This window comes from Natator depressus, chromosome 14, assembly GCF_965152275.1.
Source record: "Natator depressus isolate rNatDep1 chromosome 14, rNatDep2.hap1, whole genome shotgun sequence".
In the NCBI taxonomy this organism is placed as follows: Eukaryota; Metazoa; Chordata; order Testudines; family Cheloniidae; genus Natator; species Natator depressus.
The window spans coordinates 41709342-41729256 of NC_134247.1; the positions used below are offsets into that span (position 1 = coordinate 41709342).

A 19915-nucleotide genomic window follows, 5' to 3' on the forward strand; every position below is an offset into this window, starting at 1 on the left:
TTTTTTAGCATTTGGCTCAGAGATGCTGTTACTGGGAGGGTCTGAAGAGTCTGAGGCGAATCGGGGTGTGACATGGACAGAAGCCCCTTCTGTAACCTCCCTCTCGCCCCGACAGGCTGAGGAATCAGGTCCACGTTTCACTAAAGATCAGCCAGTCTTCCAGGGAACAGAGAAGGGAAATGGCTGTGATGGAGCCAGCTCAGGTAGGGGAGTCTCAGGGAGCTGCTGGGCGGGGGAGGGAGGAGTCAGGGGTTGATAAATCTACTGATTTACTAAGTAGGCCCATTGTGGCAGGGAAAGGGGGAGGGCACATTCCCCCATTTCTCAGGCAGGATATAACCACCTCGGCAGGGCTGGGAACATTTTCCAGGCTCCCAGTGCTGGAGCCTGACCCCACTTGCCCGGGGCTGCTGTGAAATACGAAGGGAAGCTGTCGGGATTCCTGTCCCTGTCCCCGGCTCAGAGCTCTGCTTCCTGTACCAGTCTGTGGCTGGCAGGCGTGTGGGAAATGAGAAGATCCTGGCGTGCTCCGTGTGCTGGGGCGGACAGGGAGCTCTCACCTTCTCCGCCCCCTGAAGCCTCCTGGCTGCTCTGAGCAGGGTGTGGGTGGGATTCTGCTACTCTGGCCCTCCCACAGCTTCACGTTTTTTTTTCCTTTCCCATGAGTAGTGGGATTGTGGCTGGGGCAGCAGGTGCTGAGTGGGGGACTCTTGGTGTTTCAGATGCCGGTGACCTTCGAGGAGGTGGCTATTTATTTCACCCAGGGGCAGGGGGCTCTGCTGGACCCCGCTCAGAGAGCCCTCTACAGGGACGTCATGCAGGAGAACTACGAGACGGTGATCTCGCTGGGTAAGGGATTCCCGTCCCTTCAGTTATTAGAAGCTGTGGGGTCTACGTGTCTTAATGTGGTCAGGTTCTTCCCTGGTCAGTTAGAGCAGAGGCAAATGGGTTCCATAATGCACAGCTGCCTTGTGAGAAATACATGCATTTCGGTGCCCTCTCCACTGGGACACGGGAGTCAAAACCCAATGGACAAGCTAAACCATCCCCACCCCTCCAGCTTTCAAAGGGGCATAAATCCACATTGTCTTGTCTGTGTTGTTTCTTGGCTGCACATACAATCCCTGTTCATCTCCCTCCTTGGGAATAGCTCCAGGCACGGGGAGGGCTCTGGGCTCTGCAGGTTTAGAAAGGGGCAGGCTGAAGTGCAGACCTGTGTGTGAGTCAGCAAGGCCCCCAGAGCATACAGATCCTGGGAACGCCTAATGAGGGTGTAGTAATAATTCAAGTCACCTCCCCAGACAACGTCCTCTGCGCAAGGGGGCTCAGTGACCCTGTTCCCATCCTCTTGGAATCCACCTTCCTCCAGCAGAGCACAGGGACAGGTTCCACTCACGCAATGTCCTTTGTGACAGATCCTCCACCAATGCTCCATGCACCCTGATCCGGACTCATTTCCCCTTCTGCACAGGATTTCCCATTCCCAAACCTGAGCTTATCGCCCGGCTGGAAAGAGGGGAAGAGCTGTGGGTGTTCGATCTCCAGGATTTCAAGGACAGAAGGCTTCGGAGATGCACCAGCACAGGTGAGGCCTGACAGAGAAACTATCTAGGGAATGAAGGAAAGAGTTGAGAATCCCAACATATGATGTGAGTAACGCCCTCAGTTCTTCTTCATCTCACGGAGAGCAGGGCTATGGTCAGCAGATATTGCTCACGCCATTCCACCCTTCCTGTCTCTCCTTCCTTGTAAATGTTAGGGTGGGATGTGGAGGCGGAATCCAATTGCTCAGTCTTTGTGTTGGCTTTTCCCTCAGTGCTATTCCTCTTTCTCCCCAGCACAATGACTCCTCTCTGGATTGTGTCTCTCCCAGCAGGTGCTGAGCGAGCGAGTGAGAAGAAGGAGGGGAATCATCATGAGGCAGTTCCTGGGGAAGTGGAACCACAGGGGACCTTTTTGGGAAGAGCTGAAGGGAATTTTTCCCATTGCTGGAATCAGGGAGAAGCCTGGGGAAATTGGCACAGGTCAGAGAGGCTTCTGATAAACCAACCCAGGAAGAAAGTGGATGAATCTCTTAACGGTGGGGGAGGAGACGAGAATCCCAGAGAGCAGCAGACAAATCCCAAGGAAGAGACACCCTGGTACTGCCTTGAGTGTGGGAAAGGATTCATTGTGAGATCACAACTTGTTACACATCAGACAGTCCATACGGGAGAGAAACCATTTCAATGCTTGGACAGTGGGGAAAGCTTCAATAAGCGCACAGATCTTAATGACCATGGGAGAAGCCACACTGGAGAGAAGCCCATTCAATGCGTTGAATGCGGGAAATGTTTCAGTTCAAAGTCAGCACTAAATTCACATGAGAAAAGGCACACAGGAGAGAGACTCCACAAGTGCTTGGACTGTGGGAAAAGTTTCAAGCAGAAATCAGACCTTGTTCGTCATCAGGCAATCCACACAGGAGAGAGACCCCACAAATGCTTGCACTGTGGGAAAAGTTTCATACGAAGTTCAGCCCTTGTTCAACATCAGGCAATCCACACAGGAGAGAGACCCCACAAGTGCTTGGACTGTGGGAAAAGTTTTATACAAAGGTCACGCCTTGTTCAGCATCAGGCAGTCCACACAGGAGAGAGACCCCACAAGTGCTTGGACTGTGGGGAAAGTTTCATTTGCAAGTCAGATCTTGCTCATCATCAGGCAATCCACACAGGAGAGAGACCCCACAACTGCTTGGATTGTGGGAAAAGTTTCATACGAAGGTCACACCTTGTTCGTCATCAGAAAAGCCACACAGGAGACAGACCCCACAAGTGCTTGGATTGTGGGAAAAGTTTCATAAGAAAGTCACACCTTGTTCAACATCAGGCAGTCCACACAGAAGAGAGACCCCACAAGTGCTTGGACTGTGGGAAAAGTTTCAAGCAGAGGTCATACCTTGTAAAACATCGGGCAGTCCACACAGAAGAGAGACCCCACAAGTGCTTTGACTGTGGGAAAAGTTTCAAGGAGAGGTCATACCTTGTAAAACATCGGGCAGTCCACACAGAAGAGAGACCCCACAAGTGCTTTGACTCTGGGAAAAGTTTCATGCAGAGGTCACACCTTGTTAAACATCAGGCAATCCACAAAGGAGAGAGACCCCACAAGTGCTTTGACTGTGGGAAAAGTTTCATGCGGAGGACACACCTTGTTCAACATCAGGCATACCACAGAGGAGAGAGACCCCACAAATGCTTGGATTGTGGGAAAAGTTTCATAACAAAGTCACACCTTTTTCGTCATCAGGCAATCCACACAGGAGAGAGACCCCACAAGTGCTTGGACTGTGGGAAAAGTTTCATACTAAGGTCAGAGCTTGTTTATCATCAGAGAATCCACACAGGAGTGAGACCCTATAAGTGCTTGGACTGTGGGAAAAGTTTCAGATGGAGACCGGTGCTGGTTAATCATCAGAGAATCCACACAGGAGTGAGACCCTATAAGTGCTTGGACTGTGGGAAAAGTTTCAGATGGAGACCGGTGCTGGTTAATCATCAGAGAATCCACACAGGAGTGAGACCCTATAAGTGCTTGGCCTGTGGGAAAAGTTTCACATGGAGACCGGCGCTGGTTAAACATCAGAGAATCCACACAGGAGAGTGACTCTATAAGTGCTTGGACTGTGGGAAAAGTTTCAGACAGAGATCATACCCCATTAAAAATGGGAGAATCCACACAGGATGAACGTGGTGCACTCCCAATGACTGAAGAGGAAGGGTCAATACCAAGAGAGGGAAAATTGCTTTTGTAGTGAGCCAGCCACTCCCAGTCCCTATTCAGGCCCAAATTGTTGGGTTTAAGTTTGCAAATGAATTGTAGCTCTGGAGTTTCTCTCTGAAGTCTGTGTTTGAAGTTTTTTGGTTGAAGGATGGCTACTTTTACATCTGTTACTGAATGTCCAGGGAGAGTGAAATGTCCTGCTACTGGCTTTTGTATGTTACCATTCCTGATGTCATATTTGTGTCCATTTATTCTTTGACATAGAGACTGTCCGGTTTGGCCAATGTACGTTGCAGAGGGGCACTGCTGGCCCATGATGGCATACATCACATTGGTCGATGTGCATGTGAATGTGCCCCTGATGGCGTGGCTGATATGGTTGAGTCCTATGATGGTGTCGCTACAGTAGATATGGGGACAGATTTGGCAATGGGATTTGTTGCAGGGATTGGTTCCTGGGTTAGTGTTTCTGTGGTGTGGTGCTGGTGAGTATTTGCTTCAGATTGGGAGCTGTCTGTAAGCGAGGACTGGCCTGCCTCCCACGGTCTGTGAGAATGAGGAATCGTTTTCCAGGATAGGTTGTAGATCGTTGATGATGCGCTGGAGAGGTTTTAGCTGGGGGCTGTACATGATGGCCAGTGGTGTTCTGTTATTTCCCTTGTTGGGCCTGTCCTGTAGTAGGTGACTTCTGGGTATCCATCTTGCTTTGTCAGTCTGTTTCCTCACTTCCCCAGGTGAGTATTGTAGTTTTAAGAATGCTTGATAAAGATCTTGTAGGTGTTTGTCCCTGCCTGAGGGATTGGAGCAAATGCGGTTATATCTTGGGGCATGGCTGTAGACAATGGATCGTGTGATGTGTCCTGGATGGAAGCTGGAGGCATGTAGGTAAGTATAGAGGTCAGTAGGTTTCCAGTATAGGGTGGTATTTATGTGACCATCACTTATTTGCACTATAGTGTCCAGGATCTCTTGTGTGGACTGGTCCAGGCTGAGGTTGATGCTGGGGTGCAAATTGTTGAAATCCAGGTGGAATTCTTCAAGGGCCTCCTTCCCATGGGTCCATATGATGAAGATGTCATCAATGTAGCGCAAATAGAGGAGGAGGCGCTAGGGGACGAGAGCTGAGGAAGCGTTGTTCTAAGTCAGCCATAAAGATGTTGGCATGCTGTGGGGCCATGCAGGTACCCATAGCAGTCCCGCTGACTTGAAAGTATAAATTGTCCCCAGATCTGAAATGGTTGAGGGTGAGGACAAAGTCACAAAGCTCAGCCACCAGGTGTGCCGTGGCCTCATCAGGGATAATGTTCCTGACAGCTTATAGCCCATCCTCATGTGGAATATTGGTGTAAAGAGCTTCTACATCCATGGTGGCCAGGATGGTGTTTTCAGGAAGCTCACCAATACATTGCAGTTTCCTCAGGAAGTCGGTGGTGTCTTGAAGATAGCTGGGAGTGCTGGTAGCATAGGGTGTGAGGAGAGAGTCCACATTGCCAGATAATCCTGCTGTAAGAGTGCCGATGCCTGAGATGATGGGGCGTCCAGGGTTTCCAGGTTTATGGATCTTGGGTAGCAGATAGAATACCCCTGGTCGGGGCTCTAGGGATGTGTCTGTGTAGATTTGTTCCCGTGCTGTATCAGGGAGTTTCCTCAGCAGTTGGTATAGTTTCTTTTGGTACTCCTCAGTGGGATCAGAGGACAGAGGCCTTTAGAATGTGGTAGAATCGTAGAATCCTAGAATATGAGGGTTGGAAGGGACCTCAGGAGGTCATCTAGTCCAACCCCCTGCTCAAAGCAGGACCAATCCCCAATTAAATCATCCCAGCCAGGGCTTTGTCAAGCCTGACCTTAAAAACTTCTAAGGAAGGAGATTCTACCACCTCCCTAGGTAACGCATTCCAGTGTTTCACCACCCTCCTAGTGAAAAAGTTTTTCCTAATATCCAACTAAACCTTCCCCACTGCAACTAGAGACCATTACTCCTTGTCCTGTCATCTGCTACCACTCAGAATAGTCTAGATCCATCCTCTTTGGAACCACCTTTCAGGTAGTTGAAAGCAGCTATCAAATCTCCCCCCATTCTTCTCTTCTGTAGACTAAATAATCCCAGATCCCTCAGCTTTTCCTCGTAAGTCATGTGTTCCAGTCCCCTAATCATTTTTATTGCCCTCAGCTGGACTCTCTCCAATATTTCCACGTCCTTCTTGTAGTGTGGGGCCCAAAACTGGACACAGTACTTCAGAAGAGGCCTCACCAATGTCGAATACAGGGGAACGATCACGTCCCTCGATCTGCTGGCAATGCCCCTACTTATACATCCCAAAATACCATTGGCCTTCTTGGCTACAAGGGCACACTGTTGACTCATATCCAGCATCTCGTCCACTGTAACCCCTAGGTCCTTTTCTGCAGAACTGCTGCCTAGCCATTCGGTCCCTAGTCTGTAGCAGTGCATTGCATTCTTCCGTCCTAAGTGCAGGACTCTGCACTTGTCCTTGCTGAACCTCATGAGATTTCTTTTGGCCCAATCCTCCAATTTGTCTCGGTCCCTCTGTATCCTATCGCTACCCTCCAGCGTATCTACCACTCCTCCCAGTTTAGTGTCGTCTGCAAACTTGCTGAGGGTGCAATCCACACCATCCTCCAGATCTTTAATGAAGATATTGAAGAAAAACGGCCCCAGGACCGACCCTTGGGGCACTCCGCTTGATACTGTCTGCCAACTAGACATGGAGCCATTGATCACTACCCATTGAGCCCGACAGTCTAGCCAATTTTCTACCCACCTTATAGTGCATTCGTCCAGCCCATATTTCTTTAACTTCCTGACAAGAATACTGTGGGAGACCATGTCAAAAGCTTTGCTAAAGCCAAGGAACACCACGTCCACTGCTTTCTCTTCATCCACAGAACCAGTTGTCTCATCATAGAAGACGATTAGATTAGTCAGGCATGACCTTCCCTTGGTGAATCCATGCTGACTGTTCCTGATCACTTTCCTCTCGTCTCAGTGCTTCAGGATTGATTCCTTGAGGACCTGCTCCATGATTTTTCTGGGGACTGAGGTGAGGCTGACTGGCAGCTATCAAATCCCAGACTACACTTCTACAGTCGGGGATTTGGTAGCTGCTTTCAACTACCTGAGAGGTGATTCCAAAGAGGATGGTTCTAGACTATTCTCAGTGGTAGAAGATGACAGGACAAGGAGTAATGGTCTCAAGTTGCAGTGGGGGAAGTTTAGGTTGGGTAATAGGAAAAACTTTTTCACTAGGAGGGTGGTGAAACACTGGAATGCATTACCTAGGGAGGTGGTAGAATCTCCTTCCTTAGAAGTTTTTAAGGTCAGGCTTGACAAAGCCCTGGCTGGGATGATTTGATTGGGGATTGGTCCTGCTTTGAGCAGGGGGTTGGACTAGATGACCTCCTGAGGTCCCTTCCAACCCTGATATTCTATGATTCTAATGCTCCTATCCTTCCTGTGAAAAAGCCAAAACCGGGCCCAGATGGGCGCCCAGTTTATCGGTTCGTTCAAGATCTGCGTGCGATAAATAGTTATGTTATAACCCCCCACCAAGTGGTCCCTGATCCGAGTACTGTCCTGACACTGATTCCCCAGTCGGCCAGTGGTGTCCTACTGCAGTACCTAGCGGATCGCCCACGCCCCATCGCTTACTATTCCGTACACTTAGACCCGATCATTCGGGGATCGGTCTCCTGTGTGCGGTCCATTGCCGCTGCAGCCCTTATGGTGGAACGGTCACGCCCTATTGTTCTGGGGCACCCTTTGACTGTCTGGGTCCCCCACGAAGTTGAGGTTCTCTTAAACCAGCATACAACGCAAGCGCTCTCTCCACAGTGGGCCCACAAATACGAGCGGATTCTGCTGGATTCAACTATTGGGGTCTCAAGACTCCATCAGGACTTCTAGTTTTCTTGTTACTTGGACTTATATTTGTTGTCCTGTTTTGTGCGTGGTACACGGGAGGATGCAAATACTGGTATGGGTGGCCTGTGGAATCCCCTCTCTATTTTCGAGTTCTGTACATGGATGGGAAGGCAACAGCTTCCTGGATTTAACCCATGCTATAGCACAGGGGGTTAACCGAACGTGGTGTTGGGTCTGTATTCATACCCCCACGTACATAGGTCAGGGAATCCCGTTGGTAAGGGAGCCTATCCCTCTCAACCGAACCCTCCTGGCCGGATTATGGACAGACACTCCATTTAACTGGAGTGTTAAAATCCAAACTTGGTCTATTGATATGGTGGCCCAGGGTAGTTATGCTTTATGTGTGTCATGACGTAAGAATTTTAAAAATACAGTTTTTGTGGGTAACTTTGTAGGGTCCAGTGATACCACCCGCATTAGCTCTGGTGCGGCAAGTCCCCCCAGGTATTCCAGGGCGCCGTGGCCGGTCCCTGAGGGATCAGGCTGGTTCTGGTTGTGCAAGCACACGGCTTATACGGTCCTCCCGGCAGGTTGGTGTGGTCCATGCACCTTAGTACCCGCTGTTACAGTACACCAGACCCTGGGCCAGGGGGAAATTGGGAACCTGGTATGGAGGAACCGAGGAAATGTCCCATCAAATCCTCTCTCTGAACGGCCTACAGGCTTTCACTCCTTTGTTCGTTGGTTTTTGCCCTGGGTGGGGGTGAGTGAATTGGAAAAGGCTACAGCTAATATTTCTGCAGCCTTAGAATTAATGGCAAATGCCACTGCAGACGCCTTGTCTACCCTTCAAATGGAGGTGACTCAGTTATGTCAGACCACACTGCAGAACCCCTTAGCCTTAGACTATCTCCTTGCAAACCAGGGGGGGGGTTGTGCTCTTGTTAACTCAAGCTGTTGTGTCTTTGTGACTCAACACCGCAGGGTGGAAGCCGATATCCGCACCCTTATGCAGCAGGCCACCTCACTTCACCGTGTCACCCTTGACGACACCAGTACCGGATTCCATGAGGCCTGGAGCTGGCTCACCTCCTGGCTGCCAGACTTGGGGGCTTGGGGAAGGCGTATTTTGTACCTCATTCTTATGGCTGTTTCTCTTTTTGTATTACTTTTTTATGCCTACAATGCTGTAGTATGTGCGGGCCGGCAAATTTTAATTTTGCATCGAGGTTATTCTGCCCCGATATAGTTTACTGACGTACATAACAAAAGGAAGGACTGTCAGGGGAAATCAACCTAGTTAGCATATGTGACTCCATTTTGGGTTTCCTGTCGGCCATTAACTAGAAGGGAGCACATGACGTACCAAGGGAGGAGGATCCTTCAGGGTGGACAGCTGGACAGTTTCAAGAGAAGGGAAACAAAGGAGACAGAAACCAGCCGAGGTGCCTGAAATAGCTGCTAATTCAGCGTTTTTGCAGGGGGAAGGTGGCTGCAGGGGATTGGTGATAGATAGGGAGAAGGCCTGTTTATTGGGTTAGGCCTCCCCCCGCCCCAGCCCCGAGGCACACAGGCAGGATGTTTTGCCAACAGTATATAATCTTTGTGTAACCTGTAATCGGGGTCCCGCTCTGCTTAAGAGAACGGTACCACGCTCGAGCGTAATAAACCTACAAACTCTGAGACACTCTGCAGTCTGTCTTTATTTGGTTGCCTCAGCCTAGAAACGAGCTGTACGTGTCCTAACTGGAATAATTCTTAACAGTTGCTGTGAAATACGAAGGGAAGCTGTCGGGATTCCTGTCCCCGTCGCCAGCTCAGAGCTCTGCTTCCCGACTCAGCCTGTGGCTGGCAGGCGTGTGGGAAATGAGAAGACCCTCCCCTTCTCCGTGTGCTGGGGGGACAAAGAGCTCTCACCCTCTCCCAGCCCCTGGAGCCTCCTGGCTGCTCTGAGCAGGGTGCCTGTGGGATTCTGCTACTCTGGCCCTTCACTTTTTTCTTTCTTTGCCATGATTAGTGGGATTGTGGCAGGGGCAGCAGGTGCTGAGTGGGAGACTCTTGTTTCAGATGCCGGTGACCTTCGAGGAGGTGGCTGTGTATTTCACCCAGGGGCAGGGGGCTCTGCTGGACCCCGCTCAGCATCTGATGTGTTCTGACCAGTGTTCCCTCAGGTTTTACGTCCAAGTGCGGAAAGAATTTGGTTCTATGCACCACTATGTGACTCATCATCTCCATATTGGTGCACAGAACAAAATTCATGGGGTGGGGGTGGGGCCGAGGGATTCGGAGTGTGGGAACTGGCTCAGGACTGGGACAGGGATGAGGTGCGGGGGGTGAGGGCTCTGGATTCAGGTGTGGGCTCTGGGGTGGGGCTGGGGATGTGCAGGTTGACGTGTGAGAGGGGGTTCAGGGCTGGGACAGAGGGATGGGGTGCGGAGGGGTGAGTTCTCTGGCTAGGCATGTGGGGGTTGGGACTGGGGATGAGGAGTTTGGGGTTCAGACTGCAGTGGAGAGAGGACTCCCCCAGCCCTCTCTCACCAGAGCAGTTTGGGGCCAGGTCAGAGGCAGCTCTCCCCAGCCACGGCGGCTCCTGTGGTCCTGGGCCGGGCTGAGGGAGGGGTTCCTCTCCCCAGCAGCTCCAGTAGACCTGGGCCAAGCCTGGGGAGGGGCTCCTCTCCCTGCCTGCCTCCACGGCCCTCCATAGCCTGCAGTGCAGCTGGGTAGCCTGCAGGGAACACAGTTGCTGACGCCCGACCTCCCGTTAGCAGAGTGATTGCTAGTCCCTGAGTTGCCCCTTCGGGGCCAGGTTGTCTCATTCCCAGATAGTCTCGCATTGCTCCAGGCCGTGCTGAAAAGCATTTAGTGTTTGTACATTTTATCCCTTCTGGGCCAGAATTAACCAGAAGCTAAAAAGGTGGGAGAAGGGACAGTAAGATGTGGTGTTGTCGCTTCTGTGCTATTTCAGGGCAACGGGGTGAGTGCGAGAGATTCCCTCCTTCCCCTCTCACTGTCACGCTCCTCTCTCCACACAGCAGCCTCTTTCCCAGCCATGGAAAGTTTAACCTGCCTCCGTTCTGTCCCTCCATCTCCCACGGTGTCACATACCACCCTGTCCCCGGCTCTCCATGCTTAGGAGTCACAGCTTTGATGTCTACGATCTTAGTCAGACTTCGGAGGGCTGGAGAAGGAAGTGTCACAGACCTGGAGTTGGCAGGGAAATCTCAATGAACTTCAAAGCACAGTTGGAGCTTCAGATCTTATAGCCCCGTTTCCGTCTATTGTTAAAATTGCTTCCCGGCTTTTTCTAGATTTGGTCCAGATCATTTGTAGATGGGAAGGTTGTTTTCTCTTTCATTCTCTTTCTTTTATGATGATGCTAAAACTTTTGTAACTAATACAGCCGAATAATGAGGCGAGAAGTGAAGCCGGTTTAGCCACTTGAGAATAAAATGGGTAAATTTCTTCCCTGATTTTGAGTCTTAAAGGATTCTCTGAGATTTCCACCAACAGGAAGAAAGGGGTAAACAAAGAAACTTACACTTCATCTGTAGCGCAGTGTGTAGCTCACTTATGCCACGGAGTTCCCTGACCCCATGACCCAGCAAAGACTTTTCAAGTATAAAGGATCCGAGTACAAGAAGCGGGGAAAGGGGTTCTGGCCCCATGTCTACTCAGGGCAGCAAGATCCCTTGAAAGACAACAGGAGCATCATTGAGCTGGGGGAGTGGTCCGAGCTGGAAGGCTTTCCAATGAGCATGGACTGCTGAAAGCTTTTGGGGGAGAGAAATCCTTTTGCTTGTAAGGGTACGTCAACACTGCAAACTTAAGTTGACCTGTATTAGGTTGACTTATAACCACTCCAGTAATGACTGCGGTAGATGATGTCCACACTATCCTCCTTGGGTCGGTGGGGTGTGTCCTCACCAGGAGCACTTCCACTGACCTAGGAGGGGCACTGGGGGGAGCTGAGAGCCCGCTCTGCCAACTCCAGCAGCAGCTCTCTCCCAGGAACGGGGCTGCCCTACAAGCTCTGTGTGAATTGCTCCCCATCTAGGCCCCGTTCCCCACTGGGCTGCCCCCTCCACTCCCTCTTTCCCATAAAGAGCGAGGGAGGCCACCTGGAGCTGCTCCCTCCCCTGCACCATTCCCCTCCCAGTTTGACACCAGACCATAAATAACTACTCTGAGAGCAGTCTTTAGTTGTGCACCCACTTTACAGTAATTTCATCTCGACCAGTGAATTCTTCCCTGCTGGTCAGAACTGAGTCTAACCCACCTGCCCCCTGGTTCCTTCCTCCACCATCGGAAAGCAGAACTTGTCCCTGACGCGTTCCCAGCACTTCTGGCACAGTGGGTGCTGTTACGGTGGCCACGTACCCGGTTTTCAACCATGAAGTCCAGTGGAAAAGGGGACCTGACAGTGTCCGATCACATCTACTGACCGGACAGCCAAAGTCGAGTTACTGCGGGTGGGGAGGCACTGGGTCATCACTCCCATCAGAGCCGACTCAGCCGGGGCTGCCTCCTACCTGCGCTGGGCAGCTGCAGCTCCCAGCCCCAGCTCCACAGACAAGCCCTTCCTGACTTAGGCAGGGAAGGGGGAAAGAGAAGTGGAGGGTGGGTAGACCTTAGAGGAAGAGGTGGAGTCAGAGCAGCGCCTTGGAGGGAAGAGGTGGGGCAGGGATGGGACCTTGGGGGGAAGATGCGGGGCAGGGGAGGTTGCAGCACTCCTACTTGAGTGTCCATTTTTAAAAAATTACCAAATTGGCAACCCCAGTCGCTAGCTGAGAGGTTGAGAAAATTTTTAGCAAACATAGAAATACCCTTTTTCACAGCAGCGGATTTACTAACTACCAATAAATAAACTATGATTTTCATGTTTATAGGAGTAAGGGGGTTGTTGGCCCCTTACTGAAAATTAATGGGTTGGCCATTCGTTAGGCCTTCTCCGAACACCAAAAGAAAGGGGAAGGGCCAATGAGAAATGAAGACCCTGAGACTGACGGGGGCGGTGGCGGGGGGGGGGCAATGCTGTAGGTCAGCCTGATTGACAGGGCAGGCAGGCCAATGAGGGAGTCAGCATCCGGGGTCCTCTCCTTTGTGTCAGCTGGAGCTGGCTGGGCTACAGCAGAGCAGGAGGGGCTAAGGAGAGAGATATTACTTGCTGTTTAATACATTTGTTCTTAACTCTATGCAATGATGAAGGAAGCATCCAGAGTGTAGAGAGCACCCCACAATGGGGACAGCTGTCCTGAGTGATCACAAGACTGGGGGTCGAGCACCTCAGAAGCCCTGGGCCCAGCCTTGGGGTTACGGGGGTCAAGAGTGGAAGCGGGCGGGCAGGGGTCCTCGAGGTCATGCACGCCTCTGGGTAAAGGACTCAGATCCTTTTGCTAGCCAGTTCCTCTGGGGCTCGGTAGGAGCCAGAAAAGTTCCCCACACTAGGAGGAGTGTCCCCCCTCTTACCTCTGTGCATATTGATTGGTTTCTAGAAAAGTTGATTAGGATTATAGGGGAAAGTGTCGAGCGGGCACCAGCGAGAGTTGCTGGCCACACTCTGAGACCACCAAATTTGGTCGTGAAAACCCCTGGGCAAGATGCTCATGATGGTCCCTTGTGCCTTGGAGCCTGTGAGTGTAACAGGAGCCGGACACAGGGATGCTGTTCCTAGTTGAGTTGATCGCTAGGACCCAGGAGCGGCTGGGGGGCGGCTCTGGGGGGAGCGATCGCGGGGCTCAGGCCCGGCCCAGGAAGTGACTCGCAGCCGCTGCGGGGACTCTGGCTCCCAGGCTCCCGGTGAGATCCCCGAGCCCCGGCGGCTGGTGCTGGGAGCCCGGAGCCCGGGCTGCAGCCGGGAGAGGGGAACCTCCAGCCGGGCCCTGCCCGCTGCTCCCCGGGATCCTCTCCCAGGGCAGAGCCCCCAGCCCGGCCAGGGCCCCTTCCCGGCCCGGCCCCTGCCCCAGGGGGGCCCCGCTCGGAGGGAAGGTGAGAGAGACCCGCCCCCCCCCTTGCTGCGGGCCCCCCGGTCACATCTGGGCTGCAGGGGGAGGAGGATAAAGAGGGGCAGGAGGCGGGTGCGGGGGATGCCGGGGGCAGGCTGGGATGGGGACAGGGGTGCACTGGAGGGAAGATGGGGCAATGGAGGAGGATCGGGGGACTGTGGGGCTGAGGGGAGCGAGGTCAGGAATGGGGGAAGATGTGAGTGGGGGGTACTGCGAGGGAAAGGAGGGGTGTGGGGAGCGGGGCGAGATGCCAAGGCAGCTTCTCCGCCCCATGGGAGACGAGGTGGGAGGGGCGGAGAGAAGCTCTTCTCAGCTTTCAGAATAACAGCCGTGTTAGTCTGTAAAGCTGATGGTCAAATAAATTGGTTAGTCTCTAAGGTGCCACAAGTCCTCCTTTTCATCTCAGCTTTGGGAGTGATCAGGGGACTAAGCCCTCAGGGTGCAGAAGCTACAAGGAAAAAACCCAGCCCCAACCCCCCCACACACACTCGCAGACCTGGTTCTCAGTTATTGTCAGATACCCCTGTGGTGGTGGGGTCTGTGTGCCCTGAGTGTTGGGGGCTGCCCAGGGCTGTGGTCTGATTTCCCTGTAGGGTTTAGATCTCAGCCACACCAGAGTCAGACCGGAGTCACTGCTGGCTCAGGCAGCGGGGCGCGCGGATGGGCCAATGGGATCAGCCTCTTCCTGCCTATCCCTGGGGGCTGCCGGGGGAGTCCAGGGCAGCTCAATCTTCAGGTGATGCCACCAGAGGGCTCCAGGTATTGTTAAGGCAGAGGGGTTTACACTGCATTGGGGGGAAATCTCCCAAAGTGGCCCTTTTGGTTCTTTCCTTTTTTTAGCATTTGGCTCAGAGATGCTGTTACTGGGAGGGTCTGAAGAGTCTGGGGGGAATCGGGGTGTGACAGGACAGAAGGCCCTTTTGTAACCTCTCTCTCGCCCCAACAGGCTGAGGAATCAGGTTCACGTTTCACCAAAGATCGGCCAGTCTTCCAGGGGACAGAGAAGGGAAATGGATGTGTTGGAGCCAGCTCAGGTAGGGGATTTTCAGGGAGCCGCTGGGTGGGGGAGGTAGGAGACAGGGTTTGATAAACCTACTGATTTACTAAGTAGGCCCATTGTGGCAGGGAAAGGGGGAGGGGACATTCCCCCATTTCTCAGGCAGGATATAACCACCTCGGCAGGGCTGGGAACATTTTCCAGGCTCCCAGTGCTGGAGCCTGACCCCACTTGCCCGGGGCTGCTGTGAAATACGAAGGGAAGCTGTCGGGATTCCTGTCCCTGTCCCCGGCTCAGAGCTCTGCTTCCTGTCCCAGTCTGTGGCTGGCAGGCGTGTGGGAAATGAGACGATCCTGGCGTGCTCCGTGTGCTGGGGCGGACAGGGAGCTCTCACCTTCTCCACCCCCTGAAGCCTCCTGGCTGCTCTGAGCAGGGTGGGGGTGGGATTCTGCTACTCTGGCCCTCCCACAGTTTCACGTTTTTTTTTCCTTTCCCATGAGTAGTGGGATTGTGGCTGGGGCAGCAGGTGCTGAGTGGGGGACTCTTGGTGTTTCAGATGCCGGTGACCTTCGAGGAGGTGGCTATTTATTTCACCCAGAGGCAGGGGGCTCTGCTGGACCCCGCTCAGAGAGCCCTCTACAGGGACGTCATGCAGGAGAACTACGAGACGGTGACCTCGCTGGGTAAGGGATTCCCATCCCCTCAGTTATTAGAAGCTGTGGGGTCTGCGCGACTTAATGTGGTCAGGTTCTTCCCTGGTCAGTTAGAGCAGAGGCGAATGGGTTCCATAATGTACAGCTGCCTCGTGAGAAATACATGCATTTCGGTGCCCTCTCCGCTGGGACATGGGAGTCAAAACCCAATGGACAAGCTAAGCCATCCCCACCCCTCCAGCTTTCAAAGGGGCATAAATCCGCATTGTTTTGTCTGTGTTGTTTCTTGGCTGCACATACAATCTCTGTTCATCTCCCTCCTTGGGAATAGCTCCAGGCATGGGGAGGGCTCTGGACTCTGCAGGTTTAGAAAGAGGCAGAGGCTGAAGTGGAGACCTGTGTGTGAGTCAGCAAGGCCCCCAGAGCGCACAGATCCTGGGAAGGCCTAGTGAGGGTGTAGTAATAATTCAAGTCACCTCCCCAGACAACGTCCTCTGCGCAAGGGGGCTCAGTGACCCTGTTCCCATCCTCTTGGAATCCACCTTCCTCCAGCAGAGCACAGGGACAGGTTCCACTCACGCAATGTCCTTTGTGACAAATCCTCCATCAATGCTCCATGCACCCTGATCCGGACTCATTTCACCTTCTGCACAGGTTTTCCCATTCCCAAACCTGAGCTTATCGCCCGGCTGGAACGAGGGGAAGAGCTGTGGGTGTCCGATCTCCAGGATTTCAAGGACAGAAGGCTTCGGAGATGCACCAGCACAGGTGAGGCCTGACAGAGAAACCATCTGGGGAATGAAGGAAAAAGTTGAGAATCCCAAAATATGATGTGAGTAACGCCCTCAGTTCTTCTTCATCTCACCGAGAGCAGGGCTATGGTCAGCAGATATGCTCATGCCATTCCACACTTCCCGTCTCTCCTTCCTTGTAAGTGTTAGGGTGGGATGTGCAGGCAGAATGCAATTGCTCAGTCTTTGTGTTGGCTTTTCCCTCAGTGCTATTCCTCTTTCTCCCCAGCACAATGACTCCTCTCTGGATTGTGTCTTTCCCAGCAGGTGCTGAGCGAGGGAGTGAGAAGAAGGAGGGGAATCATCATGAGGCAGCTCCTGGGGAAGTGGAACCACAGGGGACCTTTTTGGGAAGAGCTGAAGGGAATTTTTCTCATTGCTGGAATCAGGGAGAAGCCTGGGGAAATTGGCACGGGTCAGAGAGGCTTCTGATAAACCAACCCAGGAAGAAAGTAGATGAATCTATTAATGGTGGGGGAGGAGACGAGAATCCCAGAGAGCAGCAGACAAATCCCAAGGAAGAGACACCCTGGCATTGCCTTGCGTGTGGGAAAGGATTCATTGTGAGATCACAACTTGTTACACATCAGTCAGTCCATACGGGAGAGAAACCATTTCAATGCTTTGACAGTGGGGAAAGCTTCAATAAGCGCACAGATCTTAATAACCATGGGAGAAGCCACTCTGTAGACAAGCCCATTCAATGCGTTGAATGCGGGAAATGTTTCAGTTCAAAGTCAGCACTAAATTCACAGGAGAAAAGCCACACAGGAGAGAGACCCCACAAGTGCTTGGACTGTGGGAAAAGTTTCAAGCAGAAATCAGTCCTTGTTAGTCATCAGGCAATCCACACAGGAGAGAGACCCCACAAGTGCTTGGACTGTGGGAAAAGTTTCATACGAAGGTCAACCCTTGTTCAACATCAGGTAATCCACACAGGAAAGAGACGCCATAAGTGCTTGGAGTGTGGGAAAAGTTTCACATGGAGGTCAGACCTTGTTATTCATGAGGCAATCCACACAGGAGAGAGACCCCATAAATGCTTGGATTGTGGGAAAAGTTTCATAAAGAGGTCACACCTTGCTAAACATAAGGCAATCCACACAGGAGAGAGACCCCATAAATGCTTGGATTGTGGGAAAAGTTTCATACACAGGTCAGACATTGTTAGACATCAGGCAGTCCACACAGGAGCAAGACCCCACAAGTGCTTGCACTGTGGGAAAAGTTTCAGGCGGAAATCAGACATTGTAACTCATCAGGCAATCCACACAGGAGAGAGACCCCACAAGTGCTTGGACTGTGGGAAAAGTTTCACAGCGAGGTCAAACCTTCTTAAACATAAAACAATTCACAAAGGAGAAAGATCCCATAAGTGCTTGGACTGTGTGAAAAGTTTCACTTCGAGATCGGCCCTTGTTTATCATCAGAAAAGCCACACAGGAGAGAGACCCCACAAGTGCTTTGACTGTGGGAAAAGTTTCAAGCTGAAATCAGGCCTTGTTAGTCATCAGGCAATCCACACAGGAGAGAGACCCCACAAGTGCTTGGACTGTGGGAAAAGTTTCAAGCAGAGGTCAGTACTTGTAAAACATCGGGCAGTCCACACAGGAGAGAGACCCCACAAGTGCTTTGATTGTGGGAAACGTTTCAAGCAGAGGTCACACCTTGTTAAACATCAGGCAATCCACACAGGAGAAAGACCCCACAAGTGCTTGGACTGTGGGAAAAGTTTCAGATGGAGGTCAGACCTTGTTATTCATCAGGCAATCCACACAGGAGCAAGACCCCACAAGTGCTTGCACTGTGGGAAAAGTTTCAAGCGGAAATCAGGCCTTGTTAGTCATCAGGCAATCCACACAGGAGAGAGACCCCATAAATGCTTGGACTGTGGGAAAAGTTTCACAGAGAGGTCAACCCTTGTTAAACATCGGGCAATCCACACAGGAGAAAGACCCCACAAGTGCTTGGACTGTGGGAAAAGTTTCACTTGGAAATCAGCCCTTGGTAATCATCAGAAAATCCATACAGGAGAGAGACCCCATAAATGCTTGGAGTGTGGGAAAAGTTTCACAGAGAGGTCAACCCTTGTTAAACATCAGGCAATCCACACAGGAGAAAGATCCCATAAGTGCTTGGACTGTGGGAAAAGTTTCAAGCGGAAGTCATACTTTGTTAATCATCAGGCAATCCACACAAGAGGAAGACCCCATAAGTGCTTGGACTGTGGGAAAAGTTTCACATGGCGGTCACACCTTGTTAATCATCAGGCAATCCACACAGGAGAAAGACCCCACAAGTGCTTGGACTGTGGGAAAAGTTTCACTTGGAAATCAGCCCTTGGTTATCATCAGAAAATCCATACAGGAGAGAGACCCCACAAGTGCTTGGACTGTGGGAAAAGTTTCATACGGACGTCAGATCTCATTAAACATGGAAGAATCCACACAAGATGTAAACTTCTGTGACACATGGCAAGAAAGGGTTAAGCAGCTTGTATGTGATTGACTCAGATTCAACTTTTAGAGAGAGATTTTAAAAGTGTTTCCACCTTCATGAAGCTAGAGTTTGAAATGTAAACATTTTAAAGACTTGGAAGAGGCGTAACTGTAGTGGTCTATGTTTAGCTGTATCTTTTTAGAGGTTAATAATTTATGCAAAGGGTTCCTGTATTCTGCTAATTCAGTGATTATACCCATCGCCCCTGTCACCTGCCCAATTCCAGCTCCCTCTCCTTGAAATCACTGGGGTTAGGGGCTGAAGGATGGAGGGAATGTTTATAGCTGAAATTACCGAAATGTGTTTTGGAAGGTGGCCATATATGTGCTTGTGAGGGCGGGGTGTAAATGACCACACACACAAAGAAGGTGGGGCCAATGAAACACATTTGAGAACCACTGGTCTACACTCTTATGGTCACCACGACTTCAAAAGGATAAATCTTCTCCAAAGTATGTCTTGTGAAGTATCATAGGAAAAGTTATCATGTGCTGAATATTATTGTCCTGTTAAAATGTGTCTATCAGCGCTCTCCATGGAGCTCTGAGAGTTTGCTGTATGTTTGTTACATGCTGGAAGGCTGGAAAACACCCAAGGACTAGCTCTTCAGAGACAATAGTACCTGCAGACCAGCTAGGTGCTAAGTGGCCCTTAATTGCTTAGCTGGCCATTCACCAGCTGTGGAGCTGTGAACAGGAGAGTTACAATTCACCAGAAGGACGGCTGGACGCTCACTTTGGCCACAGACTGATTGTTGCCTGCCCCCTGGCTGGAGCTTGAACCTCAAAGAAGAGAATGGTATCGAAGCAGAAGGGAGAATTGCCTCCATTTTCACCTCTCCTCTCCCATCTTTACAGAAGTCAAGGATATGCCTTGAAAGGCCACAGGGGCTTTGGACTGGGGAGGACGCACCAAGGTGGGAAGGAAATCTGTCCTGGGTACTAACAACTAACTAGTTTTGACCTTTCACATCTTTCTCCCTTGTGATCCCTGAAAACCTCCTTGTTTCAGTTAATAAACTGATTTTAGTGTTTTGTCTGGAGCTGTGTGTTTTCCTTGAAGTGTTTGGGGGATTTGACTTGAGAGAACAAGGCTGTGGCCTAATCCGACCCCTTTGTGGGGCGGGGGGGGGGGGGGGGATGACCCACTAATTATTGAGTTTGTCCAGCACAGTGAACAGACTGAGCAGTCCAAGATGCAGATTCCCGGGGTGCAAGGCTGGGAGTAGAAAAGTGGCTGATGTTGCTCAGTAAATTCATGAGTGTCTGGCTAGTCACACTCAGTACAGTGCAGCCAGGAGTGAGTTTGAATGCTAGTGGCTG

The 19915-nt window shown here is 51.5% G+C and overlaps 1 protein-coding gene across 1 annotated transcript in view; it reads left to right on the forward strand.

Moving 5' to 3' along the window:
- LOC141998572 (uncharacterized) overlaps positions 1 to 19623 on the forward strand; it is a 36836-nt gene extending 17213 nt beyond the window's left edge. Inside the window, 2 exon segments of the mRNA XM_074971444.1 lie at positions 2134 to 3725; positions 16615 to 19623. Of these exon segments, the coding sequence (XP_074827545.1) occupies positions 2134 to 3725; positions 16615 to 18562 (3540 nt within the window). The 3' untranslated portion in view covers positions 18563 to 19623.
- Positions 19624 to 19915: the final 292 nt, after the last annotated feature.